Source organism: Coffea arabica, chromosome 1e, assembly GCF_036785885.1.
Source record: "Coffea arabica cultivar ET-39 chromosome 1e, Coffea Arabica ET-39 HiFi, whole genome shotgun sequence".
Taxonomy (NCBI): domain Eukaryota; kingdom Viridiplantae; phylum Streptophyta; class Magnoliopsida; order Gentianales; family Rubiaceae; genus Coffea; species Coffea arabica.
Genome location: NC_092311.1, coordinates 54,305,550 through 54,329,844, shown reverse-complemented (window position 1 = coordinate 54,329,844; position 24,295 = coordinate 54,305,550). Strand labels below are relative to the sequence as shown.

The 24,295-nt window shown below is 37.0% G+C and overlaps 2 protein-coding genes and 1 long non-coding RNA gene across 3 annotated transcripts; 1 reads left to right on the top strand and 2 right to left on the bottom strand.

Annotated features, from left to right (window-relative positions):
* Positions 1-2,186: 2,186 nt before the first annotated feature.
* LOC113717425 (protein TRANSPORT INHIBITOR RESPONSE 1) lies at positions 2,187-6,270 on the bottom strand. The gene is made up of 3 exons (XM_027242264.2): positions 5,493-6,270; positions 3,790-4,282; positions 2,187-3,469 (listed from the first exon to the last, which is right to left on the bottom strand). Exons 1-3 carry the CDS (start codon positions 5,960-5,962, stop codon positions 2,672-2,674), a joined length of 1,761 nt encoding a protein of 586 aa, XP_027098065.1. The 5' UTR covers positions 5,963-6,270; the 3' UTR covers positions 2,187-2,671.
* Positions 6,271-14,665: 8,395 nt separating this feature from the next.
* On the top strand, positions 14,666-15,862 carry LOC140014329 (uncharacterized). Its single transcript, XR_011821056.1, has 2 exons — positions 14,666-15,166; positions 15,627-15,862. It is a non-coding gene; the product is annotated as an uncharacterized lncRNA (long non-coding RNA).
* Positions 15,863-16,481: 619 nt separating this feature from the next.
* LOC113717407 (tubby-like F-box protein 3) lies at positions 16,482-21,761 on the bottom strand. The gene is made up of 7 exons (XM_027242249.2): positions 21,218-21,761; positions 20,541-21,137; positions 18,872-18,959; positions 18,516-18,645; positions 18,257-18,436; positions 17,583-18,060; positions 16,482-16,997 (listed from the first exon to the last, which is right to left on the bottom strand). Exons 2-6 carry the CDS (start codon positions 20,889-20,891, stop codon positions 17,586-17,588), a joined length of 1,224 nt encoding a protein of 407 aa, XP_027098050.1. The 5' UTR covers positions 20,892-21,137; positions 21,218-21,761; the 3' UTR covers positions 16,482-16,997; positions 17,583-17,585.
* Positions 21,762-24,295: the final 2,534 nt, after the last annotated feature.

The window sequence follows — 24,295 nt, the reverse complement described above, 5'->3', positions numbered from 1 at the left end:
GCAACTATATGCTCAGGTGGGATTAGCTAAGAAAGCCCACCATCAGGCTTATATACACCAAAAATGGCACTCAAATTGTGTGCCAAAAATGATAGCAATCTTGTTCTTTCAATTTTCAATTAATATACCCTCAAAAAAAATTATTTTTGCAGCATTTTCCTGTGCAAGAATTACTTAATAACAGGGGATAGCATCGTAATTTCTCCTCTACTGATTGGGACAGCATGTCACCTCATTTTGCCAAGAGTGGTAAGTGTAATTTCTCAAAGTTAAGGGGTGCCAGATGTGATTAGGGAAAACCTCAAGGAGGTTTCTGAAATTGACCCATGAATCAAACATTGCTTGTTTGACGGTGCCCCGAAATTTCTCAGAAATTACTCTCTATTATTTCTACACTACCATCTCAATAAAACGAGACGAAGAACAAAATGGCATAAAGGGTCCTTCAAATATTGCATTTGTTTTTCATTTTGTGAATGATGCACTTCGATATCTTTTGTGCTAATAATAGGATATATTTACGTGCAAAAATGGTGTACAGAATTGGGCATAAATGCAAGATTTTAAAAGCAACAGATCAAAAGAATTGTGCATACATCTTACCAATATATACAGAGAGAGGGAGGGAAAGTGGAGATGTGCTACATAAATAAATTCCGACACATTAAAAAGAGATGAAAAATGAGAAATAGTGGGTGGAAAATTAGAGTGGCATATGATCAAAGATGATGGTGATTGACGAGAATGGACGATGGTGGTCATGAATACAGGAAACATGCGGGCATGATCGGCCAATCAAAAGTCTCGCTTGGTATTGATTACATACATTTACAATTATTAATTTCTTTTGGAGAGCGGAGAGGCATCTCCATGTCTATGTTGTATGTACTATGTAGCTTACTTCTCTAACTAACTGGTGGAGGCTGGAGTACTTATATTTATTGCGTATTCAAGTAGGAGTACTAAAGGGTGGAGTTTGAAGTGGACTGTAGTCAAGTAGTGAAAGCAGTGATAGCAACAATTGTACATGACATCAGGATACTTAGGTTAAAATTTGATGAATGTTGTTTTACCTTAACAAACAAATTAATAATTTGGTGAACAACTTTGTTAGCCATAAACTAGCTAAAGTAGCTATTACTTTGGAACACAAATACTGAATGGAAGGAAAACTTCCCAGTTTGGCTGCTGGAACAAGTCCAGGCAGATTGTAAGGGCGGTTGCCCACCTATACTGTAATTGGTTTTACTCTTAATACAATAATGTTGCCGTTCTGATTAAAAAAAAAAAAAAGTAGGTTAATTTAGATTATAGAAATTCAATCGTGTCGATAAAAAAGAAAAAGAAAAAAAGTAGGAGTACTACTTTTACATAGATTATTATTTATTATTACTAAGTCAGCCTTTGCTTTTTGATGATTGGCGGTGGACCTCTTTTGTGGGGGTTTTCTTGGGGTGTGGGGTTTGTGTGGGTGTCTACGCATGTGTTGTTAGTGCACATACGAATTCGTGTTTTTACCATTTCCCGCGTCTAACTTGGGAGTACCATATTATTATTTTTCACTTATACGGTTTTACCAGTTCCAATAATGGTATTCTCTCTGCTGGAAAAACCAAAACCCCAGTGAGTGCACTACTGCACACCCAGAGACTGAAGAGGCCTGTCAGGTGCCGTACAAAGCTGGCGGTTGTGGTGGTGTTGGTGGTGGCGAGCGTGAAATATAGCAAAAGCACGCTACGAACAGTGTGCAAGTTCCCGAATCTTTCACTGAACACGACAGCCGAGTCGAGGCAAAACCCTCCTGTCTCTCTCTCTCTCTCAATGGGAAATGCTATTGCTAATTGCTAGCAATAGCAGAGTAGTGCTTCGGTCCCGTTAGCCATATTATTAGTATTAAAATATGACGCGCGAATGATAGAAAAAGCTGTCCCCACGCGTAATGCTCGATTGCCCCTCGGCTTTTTGCCACCGTCTTCTTCCTGCATGACATGCAAGATAGCAACTGCCAGTAAGAAAGAATCCCAAAGATGCGGGGATACCTATTGCTGCCCCTCTCTCCAGGGGACTGCCTATAAACAACCATCCATCTTTCTGCTGACACGCATACGTATTAAGATACAAAAATGTACTATTGAAGGTTAACCAAACCAAAAGAACATCCTCCTCAAATTGAGAGCATTCGCGAATTTCCGAAGCAGAAAACCGGACACAAATATCACCCTACCCGCCGCTATGAGTGAGTGATATTTCCTTTTCATTGCCACAAGAAAAAAGAATTGCAAATTAATGGAGTACAAGGGATAGAATTTAAGATGCTTATTGTTACAAACAACAAAGGAGAGACGAACAGGAAAACCGTAGTCTACTAATAGTATACATGTCATTATGCAGACAAGATTTCTGGACGACATACATAAATAACCCGAGCTTCATCTCCTTATTAGAATTATTAAGTACTGCTGTCTATAAAATTGCTCAGCCAACAGGCAAAATGGATGGCATTTGAGCTCTTGGGCTTTGCTTCCCCGTACCCCCGAACTTCTTTGTTCCAATTTCCAGAGGGGCGGCAACTACGTAGAGAATCACTAAAATGAATGGAGAGCAATGACTATCTTACGGAGCATTTACCTGCTTTATGATTTCGCAAGACCATGGGGGCAAATACTACTGGTCAAGAATACCTCAATCCGGCACCTTCATCCATTTTCCAGACAAAATCAGGCATGTCAAACCTAGGCCCTGCAACTGTGCGGTATATGTAGAGTTTCTCAACGGGGCAGCTTTCTGGCCTCAAATCTGGGGGTCCCCTCTCGTCCATAACTTCAACATTAAGCCTAGGCAGCTTCTGGGCTAGCAGCTTACATGCTCCAAAACTTACCGAGCAAGATGACATCCAAAGGGATCGCATTGTCTCCAGTTTTGCAGCATTGGCTAGCAGAGGCTTGTCCCCAAACGGGCAGTCCCTGATCTCAAGCTTCCGGAGGCTTTCACACCCAGATAGCACATGATGCAGGCCCAAATCACTATCCCCAGCAAAAGCTACAGAGAGCATTTCTAATTTCTTGCCGTGTTGTCCAATGTACCCGAATACTCGATCAGTGAGGAGGCCAGAGAGGGAGAGTCGGCGAAGTTCCTTGCAACGCTCTACAATGGCTCCAAAGCCAGTATCAAATGGTTCAAGGGTTAAGTAATCAGGAGTACGGGGTTCAATTATACATAGTCGGAAGCATATAAAGTTAGGGCAGCTTCTAGCAATGGCGACTAAAGCAGCATTAGACATCCGTCTACAGAAGTAGAGAACCGAATGGAGCTTGGGGCAGCCCTCTGATACAGCGACAAGGCCTCGTTCAGTCAATGGCACATTTTCTTCTGCACCATAAGGGTCAGAAGGAAACACCCTCAGTTCCTGCAAGTCTTTACAAGATCTGGCAAGGATCTCAAGACCAGCATCTTCAATGTAATCTAATACCTGCAGTAACAGGTCTAATAGTTAAAAAGGAGCAAAGGTAAAGAAGAAAAAAGACTCCAAACGTTATGAAGGATCTCAGCAAGAGATTCACCAAAACACAATGAAGCAAAACAGATGAAATTCTTACATCCAAACATAGCCCACACTCGACTCAAATAATTTCTGCAAATTCGCTTAAGGCAAGAAGTGAAGCTAAATGCACAATTTGACTATAAGCAGCACAGAAGTAAATTCAATTATCCAAGCAGCATGCATTTAATTCTCCGCACCTTTGAACTAAATATACAAGATGATTGCACAATATAAGAGACAAGACATACCCACAGCCGCTGTAAACTATGACACTGGCAAATAAGCTTGACGAGATCAGGGCTTTGTATAGTGGCATAACTCAAGTTCAAAGAAGTGAGCTTAGAGCAAACTGAGTACACTGCCGGAAGATAAGCAGGAACAAGGTCCCAAAACCCAGACAAGCCTTTGAGTTGCTTGCACGCTGAAAAAGCTTCTGCTAGGTTTGAGAAGACATCAGGCCTGCTCTCAGCTGAGTAGGCACCAGTACCTAACTCAACTAAATGGGTGGCACGGTGCAATAGAATGGGGAGCTTCTCAAGTGGCACAGCACGGTTGAGACGAAGAGTTCTCAGATTAGGACTCCTAGCAACCAGACGTTCCAAGGCTGAAAAACTGACCTCTGATCCTAAGCAAGCAATATTCAGTGACACTAATGATGTGCAGGTTTCAGGGAAGTGGCTAAGCCAGTGTCCACTTAGGTCCTCCACTTCACTCTCCCGCAAGTCCAGTTCTCTCAGATTCCTATACCAAAAATGCAACAACCATGATTGAGAAGTCATGCACTAAACAAGGCTATTACTCAGCAAAAAGAACCCAAGTGATTAAGTAAAGAATTTCACGTGAGAGAAGCAGCACATAAGTAGTTACCAAGCTAAATTTAAGGATTAATTGCTATCTATTAAAACGCTATAATCTTGTTATACAGACAGGAGGGTAGCAATTGACTCGTCAGAAATAAATTTTTCCCACCCGACAAATAATGTTTACTGCAATACCAGCTAATACTTAATCCAATTAATTTTTAGCTCCTGCTTACCAGAACCGGGGAATTACAGAGGAGACTTCTAAACGGAGTGCACTTATCTAAAACTACATTTCTCAAATATTTAGCACTGAGGGTAAAGATCTCCGCATGTACATTAGTTCCAAGAAAGACCAAAAAATGAAAGCCCAACATACTGTCCAAGAAACATAAATCAACCATCAGAACGTGACTGCAAAAGTAAAGGGAAAGGACCTGTATTGATATCTCATAAAGAACATACATTTCTGATAATAGATAAAAAGCCGGAGTCATATAAAGATAAAGCAACACAACAAACATCTTTGAATAAAAATAATAATAATAAGAAGAAGAAGAAGTAAATAGCACCCAAAGCATTTACAAGGCTTACATGATTTGTACGGGAACCAAAAAGAGGAGGTAGTGCAAGTTATAAAGGAAAAGTTTTCCGGATTCCGTGGAATCTGGTGCCGACCAAAATGTAGTCACTAACAACCAAGAGGAAGAAAGCTAGATCCTGATATCAGATTCAGTCGGAAAACTATCTATCCAAATCAATCACAGCCCATTTGCCAAATCGAATCTAAAACAACAAAAAAACGAAAAACTCAACCCACTAGGCCACAGTCCCTTTTCCACTTGCCAAATCATCACTAAAGAACTCATAAGAAACCTTATTCCTCTTTTTTTTTTAGTCATAAAGAACGAAGAAGACAAGAGAGCTAAAATCCACAGCATTGGGCGAGAAAAGAAAAAGAATAAACTGAGAACCTCAGATTTGAAACCTGCTTCGGGTCATTAGTAAACGAAAGAGACCAAAATCCAAATAAAATCAAACTTTCTTAGCCAACAAAACTGCACAAGGATGGTAGATTTCCACGACCCATAGCAATATATTAAAAAAAAAAAAAAAAAAAAGAGGACGAAAACCAGAGGGAGAAGATGGACCTGCAATTGGCAGCAATGGCGGCAAGTCCATCAGTGCTAAAGCCCTCACAAGTCGACAAAACCAAGACCTTGAAGTTCTTAAAGCTCTTAGAGATCAGCTCCAGGGACTCATCGGTGACCACCATCCGCTTGAGCCTGATTTCTTCCAGCCAAGGGTAAGCCGCGGCCATGGCAGCAATCCAAGGGTGCACATAGCCTCCCCACCCCTCGGGTACCAAATTGAAGTCGGCGAAATGGGGCTTGCCCTTCAGCTCCACCGATCTCACATCCTGGAACCGTTGGATCACCGTCCGAGGGCTCACCGCGTAGCAGTTGCCTATGAATATCCTCCTCCTGCAACACCTCTCGATTTCGTACCACGACTTGCACACCACTGAAACCGCATTCCTGTCCTTGTCCGAGCTCAGGAATGAGAACACGTGCTCCAGCACCTCCTCCGGAAACGACGGCGTCGACAGCGAGTGAGCCATTTGCCACCTCCCAGAAGAAAATAACACTGACGACAGCAATTTTTTTTTTTTAATAAAAGTTTATGTACTGAATATCAAAGCCACACAGACAAAATACACAAAGGTCAATGCGGTAATTTCACGAGCTTTCTCAGATCTGAAACAACACACCATTAACGACTAGCTCGATTGGAGTCTCTGAGAGAGAGAGAGAGGGAGACAGAGAGACAGTGTGGATGTGTGTGTGTGTGTGTTTCTGTGCGTGTGAGAGAGAGGGGCAAGGACTAAGGAGGGAGAGAGAAATGTTGTGAGCGACAGTAGACTACTGCTGAGAAGATAAGGTTTTTAAGTGTGATGATGTTAACTTTGGGTTGGCGTTAAAAGCTAACCTGGGTTAAAAATTGGTCCAAGGTTGTGAAATGGCAGCGACGGTAGGGCGAACTACACGTGTATGAGGAAGGAATTGAAGCCGCAGGATGAGCCGTGCTGCATGTGAGGAACGACCATGGGTGGTGTAGGCTTATCCGTTCGCGACGAGGCGCAACCGCTTACAACGGGTTTGGGCGGCCGGGTCGATGCCGGGTGTCACGAGAACTTGAGAAATGAATTACCCCCCAAAAAAAAATTTATTTTGGGTGCGGTTTGGACTCTACAGAGAGGTTGGAGATTGTGATCTCGCGGTAAAATGGAAGTTTATCAGTTAATGTAGGCTACCCTAGCAGCAGTTGTAGTGGGAGGGTGCCTGCCGAAGAAAAGATGGGATTCTTTTCTTTTCTCTCTATTTATCTATTTTTTTATATTAACTAACATTTTAATAATTATTTGTTTGTGTCAATAAATTTATTTTTATAAATAGATCAACATACTCAAAAATAAAACTCATCCATAAATATTTTATCATTTAATTTGTACAAAATATTTTAACAATGCAAAATGGGTCCAAATTATCTGTATCTATATAAATTGCAGAAGAGAACCACCAGCCCAAAGTTTGGTAGGGGTGGGAGGCAAGGGTTCATTAAAAGTGGCTTTGGTAGGGGTGGGAGGCAAGGGTTCATTAAAAGTGGCTTTGCTTAAAAAACTTCAGGCGGGTGCATGGTGCATCTGTCTAATCCGATGGTGATCCAGTCCCCTTTGAATAATCCCTGAACCTTCTTAGGTCTGCCCCCTCCTCCTAGTGTAGGATAGATTATATTATACAATAGTTATCATCTCTAAAAAAAATATACAAATTGCAGAAGAGGATTTTAACTAGTCAAGTCATGAAGCTTCTAATTCCCCATTCTTTTTTATAGAATTTTATTTAAAATCTTTATTTTTTGATTAAAAATAATAATAAAGACAATATCAATCCGACAAAAAAAAAGTAACAATACATTTTAAGAGATAGATACAGAACAATTTGACGATAAACTATGACTACTCAATATATATATATCCAATTTAAATTTGACTAAACCACTAAGAATAACCTTCGATATTATTGATTATTTTGTGTTTTTTTATTATTTTTTTGTAATTATTGAAGGTATTATAAGGTATTATCAATTTTTATTTATATTTTTAGATATCGATAATTGTAACCACTGTGGTTAATTCTTGGATTTATATAGTTCTCATATTATGGGAAGTAAAGTTAAATATATTCTAAAAATATTAAAACAAATCATAGGTTATAGGGTATTTTTCCCTTTAGTTTCAGAATTTACCTTTCAATTTGAAGGATAAATACTAAATAAACTATAAACTTTTCCAAAAGAAAAGTTGGCAGCATTCAATCCAAATTTATATCACAAAAAAAAAATCTAGTTCTTTTATTGTTGAAGATACAAATGAAAATATATTTTAAAAATATAAAACTAAATTGCAAATTACTGATTTTTTTTTCTTTTACTTCAAATTTTAGCTCTTCAATTTGGAGGTTGAAATATATTCCTTTGTATAGCACGAGTCATGATGCTAGTAATGAAAGTTGTAAAGTTCGATTTAGCGGGTAGATTTTAATTAATTTAATAATTGATTTTATATATGCTTTAGATAATTAGAGAAATATAATATGGATAATTTTAATTTTAAAAAATAATATTATAAATATATTTATTTATAGGATATTTGATTTGTTTTATTTGATGTCGTAAAAAAAGAGTCAGATACCCGCTTATATATAAAGCGGATTAGGCACACAGGTATATGTATGTATATTGTTTATTTTTTATTTTTATAAACATACTGCATAATAATATTTTTAGACATAATTAAATAATTTCATTGAACAAATCATACTATAAATATGAGAGGCTATAGTTTATTTATAAAATTCATTTGTAGTGGATATGATCTTATTTTTTTAAGAAAAAAAGTTTAATTGATGTGGAATATATATTAAAAAAAGATACTACTTATTTTAGATTTTTATTCATTTTGAATTCTTTTAATTTTGTTCCTTGTTTCTTGTATTCTCTTTACGTGTTTGTTTCTCGAAAAAAATTTTTGTGGAGAAAAGTCTTTGTTGAGTTTTAGTTGAATATGCAAAATACAAAATTAAATTAGTATAAATTATTTTTAAAAACAAATGGTGATCAAGGCACGTCGCGTAGCCATTGACTCAATCCTTTTTTTTAATAAATATTTAGTAATTAGGTATCTGATGATATGCGAAGCGAATAAGGGTCTGACTAATTCGCAAAGTAGTGGTAAGATATGTCAAATGGTGCATTGGGTGGATATCGGACTCGTGCCCATCCTAGAGAGTAGTCTAACCCGAGGGAGTGGCGAAGGGTGGTGTTAAATGGCTTATGATTGATTCATTAAACCGTGTCCTTTTTTTTTTTTTTGGGTATATCTCGTGATCACAGTTGGACGGTTGGATTTTTTGCGTCCGATTGAGAGTGGGGGTGGGACCACGTAAGTGTGAGAGATACGGATTAAATGCTATGGAATGATCAGATGTGATGGGTTTAATTAATCATGACATCAGGACCGTCCAATCATCTCTCATTGCTTTTCAGTTCTTCTTCAGCCGTTACTTATGGAAGGAGGCCGCTGCCGCACCAACACCAGTTACACCAGCAGTACTGTTGGTCCGTTGGCTGTTACCACCAGGAGCAGGAGGAGTGCTGCTGCCATCGATTTCGTAAGAATTTATCTTACAGACATCTCATGTCTCTGTGTATTGGGGCTCCATGGTTTCAATTAAGTACTCTATTTCTTTTCTAAAGAAAGAGCGAGTATTATTATTATTATTATTAATATTAAATATATAAAAGGGCAATGAATGTCTCTTTTTTTTTTGACACACATTAAAAAATTTTACTTTTTTAATCTAGGTTACTTGTGAGGCCTTTCATTTCACACAAATTTGCAAATAACATAAGGTATGATATAGCAACTTCCTAACCCCAAAAAATAAAATAAAAAAAAACGGTGAACTGTCTTTGATGGAAAGTAGGCGTGTAAATAACGATGAGTGTATTTGGATAGTAAAATTATTTTAAACAATATCTCATTTACATTATAAATATAATTTTAATTAAATTTTTTATTTTTTCAACGACTCTTTCACATCACATATATTATATATATTTTAACAAAATATTTTAACAAGCTAAACAAGGATAAAGGACAAACATAAGGTAAGTTTATCTCTTTTTTTTTTTCTTTTGATAAGGACAAACATGTAAGTTAAATGTTCTAAACTAATCATTTGGTAGATAATTAATGTTGGATCACTGAAATAATGGCTGTAGAAGAGGTTTGAGTGTGATGATGGACGGCGAAGATGGGGTTACATTCGGAATTGCGCATGCCAGGTGGGAGGGAGGGAGACAGGGAGGGGAGGGGCAATGTAGTACAAATGTCAGGGAGTGAAAGGGACATGATATTGTGTTGGGGGTGGGGCGGCACTCGTCCAGTATGGACTCCATGGACCTGTCCCTTTTCATGTCGAAAGCTGCTTAGGTGAAATTTTTAGGGTCCAGTTTCAAAAGTTGTCAAACCACATATCTTGACCGTCCGCTGGTGCTTTTTAGTTTCCCTCTCTCCTCATCCTACCCAGCATACTGTATATACACCGGATTCCTATCCCAATGGCCTGAACAGCTGAGAATATTTTAAATTAAAAAAAGCTAGTTAGTAGTTTCTAAAAAAATTTACCTGACTTTTCAAAACTACCCTTTTATCCTTCTACTCATCCATATCACTCTATAATTATTAATAATGTCTGTCATCCACTCTCTCCCATTTTCTACTTTTTATGTCTAATGCTACAAACACTAAATTTAATTTCTAATACTACCAAATCAAGAAAGTTGAGAGTATAAATAAGGGTAAATTTGGAAAAAAAATTCATAAATACTTTCTTGATATAGTAAAAGTACAGATAAAAGGGACCACTCGGCTGGGGTCCATTTAAATAGAAACGAATGGTGTATTATCTAATCTATCATTATTTTTAAAATAATTATATCATTTTTTTTATCCTTCAACTTCTCCTCATAATCTTTTCACTCCCAATTATATCTTTTCTCCCCCTCTTTTTTTTTTTTTTTACGATATAAGTGGAGGATTTCGAACTCGAGACCTCTGACTTATATACCTAATCCATCCCTCCCCCACCCCAAATATATCATTTCAATTACACACATTTCTACGAACACTCTACATCTACTGAATTAATTATCACTTTCCTGACAAAAATTTATTGCTTCTCTAGAACACTAAAACCAATGGAACTAATTAAAGTTATTACTTTCCAAAAGAAGGGAAGGAGTTCATTAAAATTGAGCCGAGCCCCACCCCTCAAAACAAATTTGACGTACGTTTAGATGCCTGATGTTTCTAGGTTTCAAGCAAAAGTAGTACGAAGAGAGTAGTAAACAATAAAAGGAATAAATATTTATATTTGGTCGTCTGAGTTGTAGTGCGCGTAAAGCAGAGATAAATATAAAAGGAACAAATCTCGATTAAATTAAACCAAACAAAGGGATTTGATTTGATGAGTAAGCCCACGCATGGTTCTCCGGGAATCTCTCTCTCCCACCTGGAGTAGCATGGGATGGCTTCGCTTGGACTTTTGCTGCAACATTTTTTTTTTTTTTTTTTTGGATTTTCTATCAACATTGCAATTCAAGACCATCCCCTAGTAGCTGTATGTGTTGCGATTTGTATAATTTGGTTTAAGAATTCTGGGCAAAAAAATTCTCAAGCCCGATGTTGGCTCAAGGGTTTTAATCTGCCCCAAGCAGTTCACACACATATGGATATGGTATGAAGTAATGAAACCAGTTCTTTAATTCGTCTCTTATTTCCTCATTCGACAGACTTGATTCATTGTATGAGTATGAGATGGGCTTCAGAAACTCAATGCAGATCTCTGTCGAATGTGACGGCGACGGTTAGTTAGCAGGTGCGTTTTGAATTTGTAGCTTTCAAGAATTCAACGATGTGCAGCCCCCACGTCACGTCACGAGGGCCGGCCAATAGAGCATTGCAAAGGAATTCAAAGCAGTGGTTGATCCATCTTATGGTTTGGGTTCACTGAGCTCATGAATATAAAGCCAGGGGAGTGGCCACCAGGGGGACTGAAGGTGGAGGGTTCAAACTCCACCTGCACTATAAAAAAATTTGAGGGTGGTGCCATAGCATCCCATTAGTCTAGTCAGGTTTGGATACCTACTAACTCCTAACACACAAGCCTTCTCAGGCTCCCATTCGCTGTGGATTATGATAGAATATGTTATATAATTGTTATCATTGACGGAAAAAAAAGAGAGTTCATGAATAAAAGAGGAAAAAAGTCGTAAAATACTACTCCCTCCGTCCCGTTGAAAATATCATACTTTCTATTTTGGAATGTTTTAAAATATTTATCATGTTGAAAAAATCAAAACAATCCTTTTTTTCTAATCATATCCATGTTATCATTCAAACTTAAATTTTGAATTTGTGGGGGTAAAATAAAAAAAAAGAAGCACAAACATCATAATCAAACTATTACTATTTTTTAAAAAATTAGATTTCGAAACATGACTGACTAGATAATTGGAACGGAGGGAGCAGTATACCGCATAGTAAGTAACACATAGATCCGTAATGTAATTTAAGCTTCACTACTATATCTCTGATCTTTTTTACTAGACGGATTGTTGGCTTGAAATTAGGTGCACATGGTGAGAAAGCAAAGTAGGATTACGTCAAGCTTGATGATAGTGGGAGAAAGTGTGCTGTGCATTTCATCTTCGTCACTAATCATTTTTAATCACTGCTCTCTCTCTCTCTCTCTCTCTTGCGTGCGTGTGCGTGTGTGTGATGAGAGAAGAAATGAAGAATAAAGCCAATACAACAACACAATAATCTTTTTGCTGGGAAAGGCAGTACATTGATTACAGTCAGGTAACCCTTTCCATGCACATACAAAGCCGCGGCAGCAGCAGAAGTATACTTTGATAAGAAAGAATAAATAATGTGTGTGTGCAGCACAGCACTTGACGTATCATGGAGTCTTACGTACGTATTAGTATATTATTATTAATATTATTCTGCAGAATAATTACAAAAGATTCCTCAGGCATCATATTCATGGAACAATAATCATACACACCAAGACCATTAGCAGTTGGTCTCCATTTCACATGCATATTTAAGGCTCATCAACAGTATGGCAATTCATTCTGACTTGTAATGCAAGGCCCCATTATTCTTCCTTAATTAGCTCGTATTTCAGATTTACTCTTTCTTTTTTTACTGCGTATTCTTAGATCATAAGACTGCAGTTAATAAAATGCTTTTTAGGATCCTTCCCTATGTGATTCGTATAGTTTGCATTACTCGACACAGTAGTAGTAGTAGTAGTAGTGTAATTTGTAATCAATGTACTGACAATTTCATCAATTTAACTGATGAGTATCCTATGGTTCAAAAGTAGAGTTAGCCGAGATGCATTTTTTTTTTTACTGGGTGAAAAAAACAAAAAACCAAAAACTTATCCGCGGTCTTGTCCTGAATATTGGTAGGGCAGGCTGGTTTGTAATCGATGGTCAAAACATCGATCATGCATTTGCAGCCAAAAGTCTACTTCAAAAAGCAAATAGGAGCAACTCGATCGAAGAGGTATATCATCATATCATGTATTCCAAAGTTCTTCCCTCAGCCTCTATCATATCACAACATTTTCTAATCTTCTTACCGACTTCAACGTGTCTGTTTCCATGATTGCAAAAAGAAGCAATAATCTTTTCTTTTTCAATAGCCCTTAAATTGTGTTGTAAAAAAAAAAATAATAATAATAATAGTAGTGTTGGCTTGCGTAGTAAATGAGCAGTAACTCACAATGATTATTGTACGAGAAACGAAAAAAAAAAAAAACAATAATAATGGGTTAGTAGCTCAATTGCATGAATTCAACGAATAATGGAATTTTGGTTTTTGTGAAAAGTAAGAGCCGCAGAATCTAAGAAATGATGTCTCTGGCAATTGTCGGCCTTTGACTATTTGTTCAATCAATCAAACGACTTAAACATGCGAGAACGAACGGAAGAAGGCCTTCCCTTTTCAATTTTCAGTTATTCTTTGGGCTTTTCTCTGTTTTCTTTTTCTCTTACTAACATTGATTATAATTAGCGTGGGCTCCCAATGACGTAGAAGTAGTAGATAATCACTTTACAAAAGTGGGAGCCCCCATGACATGATATGATGATCTTAGACTATTTTGCGCAAATCTTGTATAGTAGTCATTGATTGGTGGTTTGCGTACCTCCACCTAAATTTCATATTCTATTCCACTTCTTTTTCAACTATCTATTCCTTTTTTTTTTTTTTTTTGGTTATATGAGTACTATATATATATATATATATATATATATATATATTTTTTTTTTTCATAATCATCATCATACTTTAATTCATTTTTATTTTCTTACTATCAAATAACTACAGCTTCTTCTTTTTTTTTTTGAAAAAAAAAACAATACATAATAGAACATCACAAAATAGAGTAAAAAAAAATCTCATTTTAGAAGGCTAGAATTTGATGGAGGAGAACTCGTAGGGCTTATTATATCATTTATTATTAGGTATAAACAGAGCTAGCGTGGAGCCTCAAATTTTGATCATTTTCATCGACCCCCGGTTTGGTTGGTTTGTTTAGTCAACGTTCAAATTTGACATATCACGGGATGATTCATTTAATCAAACGGGAATTCAACACATGGCGGAAATCGAATTTCATAATTATCCAATTTCACAGCCTCGTCTGATTCGAACACTACACTGACTTCCTAATTATTCAATTCGTGGATTTTTCAGCCTAGACTTAAGTTCCACACGGGGGGCCTCGTCCTGTCACCAATTGGCTGGACGTAGGTTCTCTGTAGGTCCCGTTTAAATTTAACGGACGTAATTTTTGAATGTTTCTAATCTAATTATGTGCGTGTGTGAGTTTATTCCGTTTCGAAAAAAAAAAAGAAAAAAGACTTCCTAATTATCCTGCATCCTGATTTCTTTCTTTAACAATATGGAATAACTTGATGTTAATAAATTGCTTTTGGTGTTTAGTTGAGCTTGCGTACGTGGATGGGAATGGGGGTTTGAATATTAGGTGAAGTCGAATTGCAGATGTTGTGGAGTTTTGAAGTCTGATCTGAATGGTAGGTTTGCATTGGAAGGCTGGTAGGATAAAGAGGTGAAAGGATAACTAGGACGGGACTATAAAAACATAAATAAGCTATAGCTAGCGCCTAGCAGTATATACTATATAATATAGAGGATCTGCTGCCTTTGCCTTTGGGATGGTCTTCGTATTATATGCTGCCAAATATTTTTGAATGCTGTCTCGTAAACTTTTCATTTTTCAATGCTTTTGAACTCCAAACTTAGGACGGCACAACCCTTTCCCTTTCGACAAAACACACACACACACACTCACACTATCTGTCTCTTTGTTGGGTTCAGTCCCATACGGCATCTCCGACTCCAGAAGACGCACAGAGATTAATATCACTCCACAATGGGACCTGGAGGACCTGGGCCAGGAGGCGGAGGAGGAGGACCCGGACCTGGAGGACCGGGTTGGGGACCAGGACCTGGTGGGCCGGGTTGGGGACCTGGAGGACCTGGTGGACCGGGTTGGGGACCTGGCCCTGGTGGGCCGGGTTGGGGACCTGGAGGACCCGGGGGACTTGGTTTCTTTGGTGGGTTTGCCGATGGTATTTGCAGCGCAATAAGTGCTTGGTAAGCTATCGATCGTAAGCTGCTGTATATATTTTTTGAGCTGGTTTAGTGTAGCAGTAGTAGTAGTCGTTGGTTCCGTGGTTTTTATTGCTAACGGGTTTAAAATTAAAAGTTAAAAACACCGCCACTTCAGTTACTTTTTTTTTTTCTTTTTTCTTTAAAAAAAAATCACAAAAAGAACGCCTTTTTTTTTTCCCCTTGTGGCTATGTGCTACCTCGTCCTGAAAATCAAAAAGTTAAGGGTATTGGATTTTTATGCTTTTTATCGTTAAAAAAAAAAAAAAGAGGAGAGGTGGTCTCTCTAGATTAGTGGTGGCATTTGTGTGGCTGATGTCGCTGGCTTCTTTTGAGTTTTTCTTTTGCTATGCTTGGCTTTTTGGATTTGGAATTTTGAACCGGGCGTGAAAATGAAACTGAGCCGGGAGTTTACTCTCTTTTTTTTATTTGGGTGGGTTTGCAGCTTGTCCTGTCTCTGTTGCTGCTGGTTATTCCAAGATTGTTTTGGTGGGCCTTCTAGACCAGGTGGACCTGCTCGTCCTTTCTGAGAATTCTGATACTACCACTTCTACTGATACTTCCTTTTTCTTTACTAGTAGCCTTTTTTTTTTTTGTCTCATCGTCTGTTGGAATGTAACGTTGGATGTGATTCTCATAGTAGCAATAAAATCCCTAAACCAAAAATTTCCTTCTTGTTCAGCACCCGTTATTCCATGAACAAGAATTTAAATAAAAATAAATTACATGATATAACTCCACCTTTCACCGAATCCATTTGAATTTTTCTGTTTTTCAAATACAATGCTACAGTAATATACAAACAAATACAATTTAAAAAAATTACATATAAAAATTTTTCATATACACTGCTACAATAAAATTTTTCAAAAACATATCAAAAAACAATTAATCCTAACGATATTAGGCCGAGTTAGGACATCCACAGAGGATTTCTATACTCGCTTATTATAACTTTCCACCAGGATTTCACATTTTCGGGCAAATAGTAGCTCCCACCCCCCCACACCCCCCCACACACACACACACACACAAAAACCCCAAAACGCCAATACGTCCCTCCCCTTGACCTTTTCTAACCGAAGTTAGAGTTACGACTTTTACAAACCTAAACCCCAGAAGAACCTCCAAATAAAACATCAACTGATTCAACCTTCAAGAACGCATGATTTCCGAGGAACTCGGGAATTTACAGACCCTACTAATAGATGGCTAAGAAACAACATAAAATTTACCTTCTTTTGCTACAATTGTTCTTAAAAAAAAAACCACCAAAAAAAATCTAAAATTGGGCAGCAGCGACATCCAACCATCCGCCTCTTCCTGATTTCTCATCTTAAAATGCATAATCACAGGAAATTAAAATGGATTGTCAAGAGGAAAACATTTTAAGCGGAAAAGGCTCTACTTTTTGAACAAAACTATTAACTTCAAAATAAAATAATTGAAAGCGTTCATCCACCCGACGCCTTGAAAAAGTGGTGGCCTACCAGGCATTCAAGCCAAGCAAACAGGAAAGCAAATAAAACAGCTATCATCTACCACGGCCCATCCAATAGTTCAGGCGTCCAACATAAGCGGAAGCAGAATCGGGTCACGAAGCAAACAGAGAGGAGTCACACAACCACTTGTCAAAGGAGGAGAAGTTGGTCGCAGCACAACCAGAAAGGCCAGACCAATTCTTCCAACAAGACCAGCGGTTTCTATGTACATGAATAAATGCCACTTATAACTGCAACGCTGCTGTAGTGCAGTTCACACAGACGTCAGTAGCCTATCTAATGGCCTCCAACAATGTTACCTTTTTCAGCATCACCTGCGACAGAAAGCACACGAACCATTAGTTACAACATCAAACCCTATACCTAGCTGCGAGCGAGCTGTGCTTACAACAGTGAGCTTCAAGATGATAGGGTACTATGCACTTGACGACGGCTCTCACCCTTCCCATATTCGAGTAAGTTCTGAAAGTCCCACTACACAAACTAACCAAAGGCAACTACAACCAGAGTGAATTTGGCTAAGGCAATCTAGTTCAAAGAAGTCCTAGCAAGAGCCATTACGGCGTCCAGTCAAACCTTGAGCATGACGAATTGCTCAGCATCACAAATATCAGAAAAATTCAAAGAATCTTAATAAACGAGGCGAATCAGCAGTAGAATTGGTTATTTCCTGATAATAATATAGATAATATCCGCATAAATCATGAACTATACCCGACAAACCACCATATATCAGAAAAGATCAGCATGGCAGCCGCTAGACAATATTTCTAGTTTACAATTGGAGAAAAAAATAACTAGCAACAACAGAATGCTACATTCTACTTGTTTCCACCCAGCCACCAAAACCAATAAATAAATAAATAAGTTAAAAAAAAAAGAGGAGGATGATGCGGCACCTGTCATTCGCAAGCAATTTTGGTGTCGAAGCTGCTGAGGCATATAGCAAAAGCCTGGAATGCAGATATTGGATATTTGTAGTCCATGGTGAATACATCTTTTCCCACTTTTCCAAATTGGAGAATTACATCATCCTGTTCTTGTCCACCAACCCCACTATCCACCGAAGCTACCAGCTGAAAGTTCTTCACTGACGCCACCGTTACCCGTCCATTAAAGTTGAGACACCAGCACTGAAGTTGCTCGTGCCACCTGGGAGCTTTGTTTTTCAACACTAACATATCATCCTTATCAGTTGACATGGGTCTGGCATGAAAAATATCCGTGCGAGAAGACGACTTTGATCTGAAGAAAGGGAGGGAAGGAAAGGAATCACTAACACCAGGAAGAAACTCAGTTTGTGTAGGGGCAACACCATCTGGTTCAATAGCAGAAGCAGGGATTGCATCCATAGCACAGTGCATTCTCCTTGGTCCCCTGATTACCAGTTACATAGTTTATTTAGCCAGTAAAAAAACATAGAGACTAATCAACAACTGCCCAATGAGATACCAGGTGCACAGCACATAGCAACTGAAAAGAAACACACTTAAATTTGCAGGAATAGATCTGTACTCATATACATTCTTATCGACCAGTGAGAGTTCTAACTACTAAAAAGCACAAACCTTACCTCGAACCCAGGACATTTAACTCATAAGATATGTGGGCTACAGGAAAGTTCCCAGCAGGAACTCTAGGAGAGACTTGTTTCATTCCAACTAGCTTTGTGGAACGAAATTTAGTCACCCTACCTCCAGTGCTTGGAGGCTGTGCATCATAGATTGTGAATTTGGTCCCAAGAAAGTTTGACCTGCCATGAAGGAGGATAAGCTGACCTCAGACTGGAAGAGCTTAGAAAGCAGTGCACTTTAGCGCCCAGTAGACCTTACCTGAGCTTTCCAATGTAAGTACTGCTACCCTTTGAGACATCTTCAGCATTTAGAGAGATGATGTAATCTGTACAAGTTGGGCGCCTACATCTCCGTGCAGCAAGAAGAAACTTACCATCATCATTTGAAGCTGTCAAACAATCACAAGAATGACAAAGACAACGTTATAGCTAGGAATTTTATTCAAAGCTCCTTGCAGCTTCAAGCAGCAAAGACATGTAGATCACTTGAAACACAGAAAATCCCAAGCTTTGTAGTTAGTTATGCTCCAATACACAGAAAGAGTTGTAATTAAACAAAACTAACTGGGTGAATGCACAATAAGCGATACAAGTTCCAACACATCCACCAATTACCTTGATTTAAACTGAGATAAAGATGATACGTTTGGTTGCTGCGATTCCTTTTTATGAAACACTGGATCAGTGGACCTCTTGGACCCGGCTGCAGAAGGCACCATGTGATTTGAGAAATAAAAGAATATCCTCCAGAGTAATGCACATGTCAGTTTCAAAGAAAATCAATTTAATGCTCACAATTAAGCATTTCTGTAAAGCAGGAATTCTGTTGGATCCATCTTATACAGCAAGGGAAAAAAATATCAACCCAAAATCAACACTAAGCAGCAGTGGTAGACTAATTCAAAAGTGACCTGCATTGCTGTTTGCAGAATGATATAACTAAAGAATTGCTTTTTGCCACCAAAATTTCTAGAGATTGGGTGTTCACTCTTTCCATCAAGTGCAAGTTGAAGCATTATCCTATGAGTCCAACAATTTCCATCAACACTGAGAACTGAATATATTTGGAGAAATGAATTGCTCTTTTACAGCATAAATTCTAGAGGAACTAAGCATGATTTACCCATGTCCGAGGCTCGTGACACTTATAAATTTACTACCTACTACTGTCATCTTCAATATCTTTCCTTTTTGGATACAATGCAAACACCTGAAGAGTTACATAACTGCAAAACTAAATTGGTTCACAATTGTACTTTTTTGAAAGAGTGAAAATCAAATAAAAAATGGCCCAATAACTTGTCGAATTGGTAAACTTGTTGCTCATCATATTTCTCAATTTCTAATACTCAAAGACAGCAAAGTGAGCAGTCACGAGAGCAAATGAAAGAAGAAAAATGAAACTCTACAGAACAACATTTTCAACTCAACATACAGACTAAGTCCAAGCCATACTAAAGAGTTCACTTTGCCCAGGTTGATTCTCAATACTTTTTGTTTTACAAAGAATATTGCCTGATTGCTATGAACTAATTAGGAGGATAATTAAGAATATCAAAAGGGTTCATCACAGTAAGCCTTGTAGATGGTCCATCTTCAAGCTCTGGCAGACAGGTCCATCTACAAGCCCCTCACAGCCTGCTGCCACACCCACACCCCCCAAATATCCAAAACAACAATCCGTGCAGACCCGTTCTCATTAACACTGAATCTAACAAGATATTCTGTATTGTGTCTGTAGGAATAAAACACACGTTTGATAAGCTATTAATTACTCCATATATTAATGAAGCATAAAATTTGGAAGAAAAATATCGACAGTTCCAAACAGCAAACAAAATTCTGAAAAATTGAGGACAACTTATAATCAGATCAAAACATAGAACTTAGCACCACCTATTGGACGTGAACTCATGTTATATTCGAGTCAAATAGCAATCAAAAGACATGCTTTATAGTTCCTTTCTGTGTATGATCGTTCAATAATCCAAATCAATGTGCATTGGCCCTTGAGCATGTACACAATGTGGCTACGCATACTTGTGAGTAAAACTTACTGTACTTAACTAGCACGTTAAAATCCTCTTAACTGCTGCGTTCCTGGATTATATCCTTTTCTCCTAAACATACTCAGATTAAAACAAACAAAGGATATTGGAACTATAAAACCATCATAACAAACTAACCAATGACAATCACCAATAGAATGTAACATCGTCAGCTGAGACATTGTAAAATCAACAAATAATAGAATCGGAGCAATTTTTAACACCCGGGCTCATACCTGCTTGAGGGAGATGGGGAAAGTCAACTGTCCAGAAATTTTTGGCGTCTTCACAATTTCCTTCATTATGTCCCTCCAACTCCTACAAACTCCAGCACAAGCAACCACATTCTTTCTGGGGGGCCAGGTACTCTCAGATTCTTCGATCCTCACCAACACATCTCTCAACAGCTCTGGTGGCATGTAAGCCCAACAACTTTGCTTCAAAGCATCTATGGGCACGAAACAACTATCCTGAACCACCCTCTGTGACCTTGATCTCAACCCATTTGGAAGCCTCATCTCAAACCCTTTTCTAGAAATGCTCCCAAATTCGCCCCTCATGTCCTGAAGTATACTTCTAAAAGACATTTTTTCTTTTAAATTACCACCAATACAGTTGAGACTAAAGATATAAGTCCAAAACCTCAATCCCACAATTGAAAAGAGCCCAGGTTTAATAATTAACCATAAAAAGGAATTCAAACCCACAAAAGGAAAAAAAAAGGAAGAGCAAAAGATCCCAATTACGATAAAAGATCCAAACTCTAATATGATTTGTACAAACCCAATTGAGATGCTAACATGTTTAACGGTCCCGAATCAAGCAGCTCGCACCTGATGCAGTAAATTTGACATCATAAAGCAGCATTAACAGAATTAATAAAACACGATCGGCAGAAATAAAAAGGCCTCACATGAAAATCAACTGTTCAATTCAGAATCGAAAGTTCAGTAAAAGAAACTCAGATCTGTGATAGTACAAAAATCCAGACGAGTCAGACAACCACTCCAAAAATAGTGGGCAAGTGAACCAACAATCCTCAGACAAATTCTTAAGGAACCTTTTATGTTCTTAATTAACAAAACAAGAGCAGACTTCTAATGCAAGTAGGGTTTGGAAACTGGAAGCATTTTGATTAAGGGGTTAAATATGCTGGTGGGAAAAGTGATAATCGGGATTAGGCTCGGCAAGTATGTCGTAGTGTGTGTTCGTCGTTTTCGGGCGGAGATGGGAATAGGGTAGGTTTGCTGCTGAAGGTTTACTGCGGCACTTTTGGGCAGTGACAAGTGTGAAACTCTAGTCGCCCCCGGCCCCAGGCCCATGGAGTTTCTGTCCAGTTTGCATCATTGTCCGAATTCTGCTGCTGAAATCCGACTCGAATATATATAGATTTTCGATGCTTCATAGCATTTTCTCTCTCTCTCTCTCTCTCTCTCACTCTCTTTACTTGTCCGGTAGAAAAGAAAAGTATATATCTGGCAACAAAGATTCATTGCCAGTGTAATTGCTCTTTCGCCCTCATTCTTTTTAACGCATCTCAATATTATGATGGGATTGGAAAATTCATTCTCCATCTGATTCTAATAAGATAAAATGCAGGGGTCAAAAAAAAAAAAACTACATCACCTCGTTATTTTTAAAAAAGTTTTATAAATAAAAAATATGATTAAAAAATATATTTACAAAAAATATAATAAAAAAAATTTCCACAAACAACTACAATTTAATCAATGGTTAAGCTTCTTCTAAATAAGTATTCATCCAACAAGTACATAAGTACGTCTTTTTTTCTCCTTCTTGTTTAATTTCCCAGTATTCTTGAAAATAATCTTTTACTTTAGCTGTAAGGGTTCCCTCAAATAATAAATTTATTAGCCGTAAAGGGCTATGTTTCTACATTCAATGAAGAAAGATTACATATTAGCCATTTCGTGTGTGTAATGAAATAAATGAATTTGAATTTGACCGACAACAAAACAACAACATTTCTATACGATATTAAACAATTATCTATGGTTTGATATTTGTTGATGGGATATCTAGAACATTTTATTTAAAGGGGATTTTTCTAACGGGTTCACAAAGGCATTTGTTAATGTATTTAAATTATATCTAACTTGCCATGTAATTATATAAATACTAAAGGCATTTTATTGCACTCTTGCATTTATTAAATTTTAAAAATTAAATTTACTTTTTGCTGAAAAAACTTAACACTTGAGATCGTTATTAACTGACGTCCATGATATAACTTAACTCTTTGATATATGATATATAGATATAGACTAGCCAGAAACGTACGACTTATGAGGGTGCAACCCAAATTGGTCAAAAGGGTAGATGTTATTGGAAGTAATTATTTAGTTGGTGGATTTGTAGTAAGAAACACTTAATGAGGACAAAAATGACGTGAATAAGTTGTCATAAAAAGTTTACACTCCAAGTCCTTCTTTTTGTATTTTGTAGCACTAAGTCCTTCAAAAAAAAAAATTTTCAAAAACATGCCAAGGAAAATGAAACTCTATAGGATAATTATTGATATTACCAAAATGAATTTAATTAAAGACCAAAAATATTATTTAGCATTATTCTACCATCACATGGTCATACGGGAATAAATAATCCCATATTTCTTTTTGGGAGTGACGATACTGCCATGGGGCTTAGATAAACCCAATGTGGAGCGATAAAATGAAACCATGAAGCTATACTGTTTGTTACCTGAATAATTAAAGAGATCTTGGACAGGATGGGACTATATTCAACAACCGAGTTCACTTAACAAAAAGGGTGACTAGAAATTCCTACGTATCAAATTGATAGATACAAACATGAGAATTTTTGAAATTGAGAAAACAGCCTGGTTTGAATTGCAAATTTTTGAATTTTGTGTATAAAAATGTACTTGTACCGATGTGATGTATGATAGATAAAAAAAGTAAATAAGAAATGTGTTGAGATAATTTTTCGGCAAAAATTAGGGCTTGTTTGACAAAACTAAATTATGAAAATAGAAACCTAAAATTTAAGTGTTAAAAGTATTAAGTTGTATATGTTTGATAACTAACTAAATTACCATACTAAATTGAAATATTGAACAAATAAAATGTTTTGACTTTAAAAAAATAATTGCCTTTGTTTGTGTATTCGAAGAGAAAGAAAAGTGTGTGCGAGTGAGAGACTGAGAGAAAATAATGAAATAATTTAGAATTAGTGTGTTATGTGTGTGTACTTTGTGCTGGAATATATATGAAAATGTATTATATGTGTGTGAAATGTAGTAGTACGTATAAGCAATTCAAAAAAATTTGTGAAACATGTTTATTTAAAATTTTGTGGAGCAAATTTTTATGGTGTTTAATACATTAAGTGATAAGGCATTTCTATCATTAAATATGTTGAATTTAAAAAATAATTAAATTAATTTTTAATATTAAGTAGAGTTATCAAACATGCTATTAGTTTATGTCTATCATACAAGTGATATATATTAGAGTGAAGGATGTGTGTATCGTGTAAGTAGGTAGTATATCAGAGCAAGGATTTTTTTCCCTTGGACAAATAAAGAAGATTTCGGATAATCAGTGTTTGGATAATAGATTATTTGAAATTTTGGATTAGCTGTTTTTTGGGGTGTTTTTTAAAAAACTTTATTATAGCAGAGTTTTTAGAGTATATTTTGAAATATTTTTAGAAAATATTTTGGAATATTTAAGAGTAGAAGAATTTCTAAAATATATTTTGAGATATTTTTTTAAATTTTTAAAAAATTTAAACTAATTTTTAGATTATCTTTTAGAATACTTTTTAAAAATCTTTATTGTATTTAAAAAATTAGTTTTTGAAAAACACTAAAAAAAACAGGGATCCAAACAGAGCAACAACACCATCTTTTTCAAAAAAATATTTATTTTTTGAAAGTGTGTTGGACAGGAATGATGTAAGCAAATACTTTCTCCGTCCCACTTTGATAGTCCTGACTTTTTTTTTT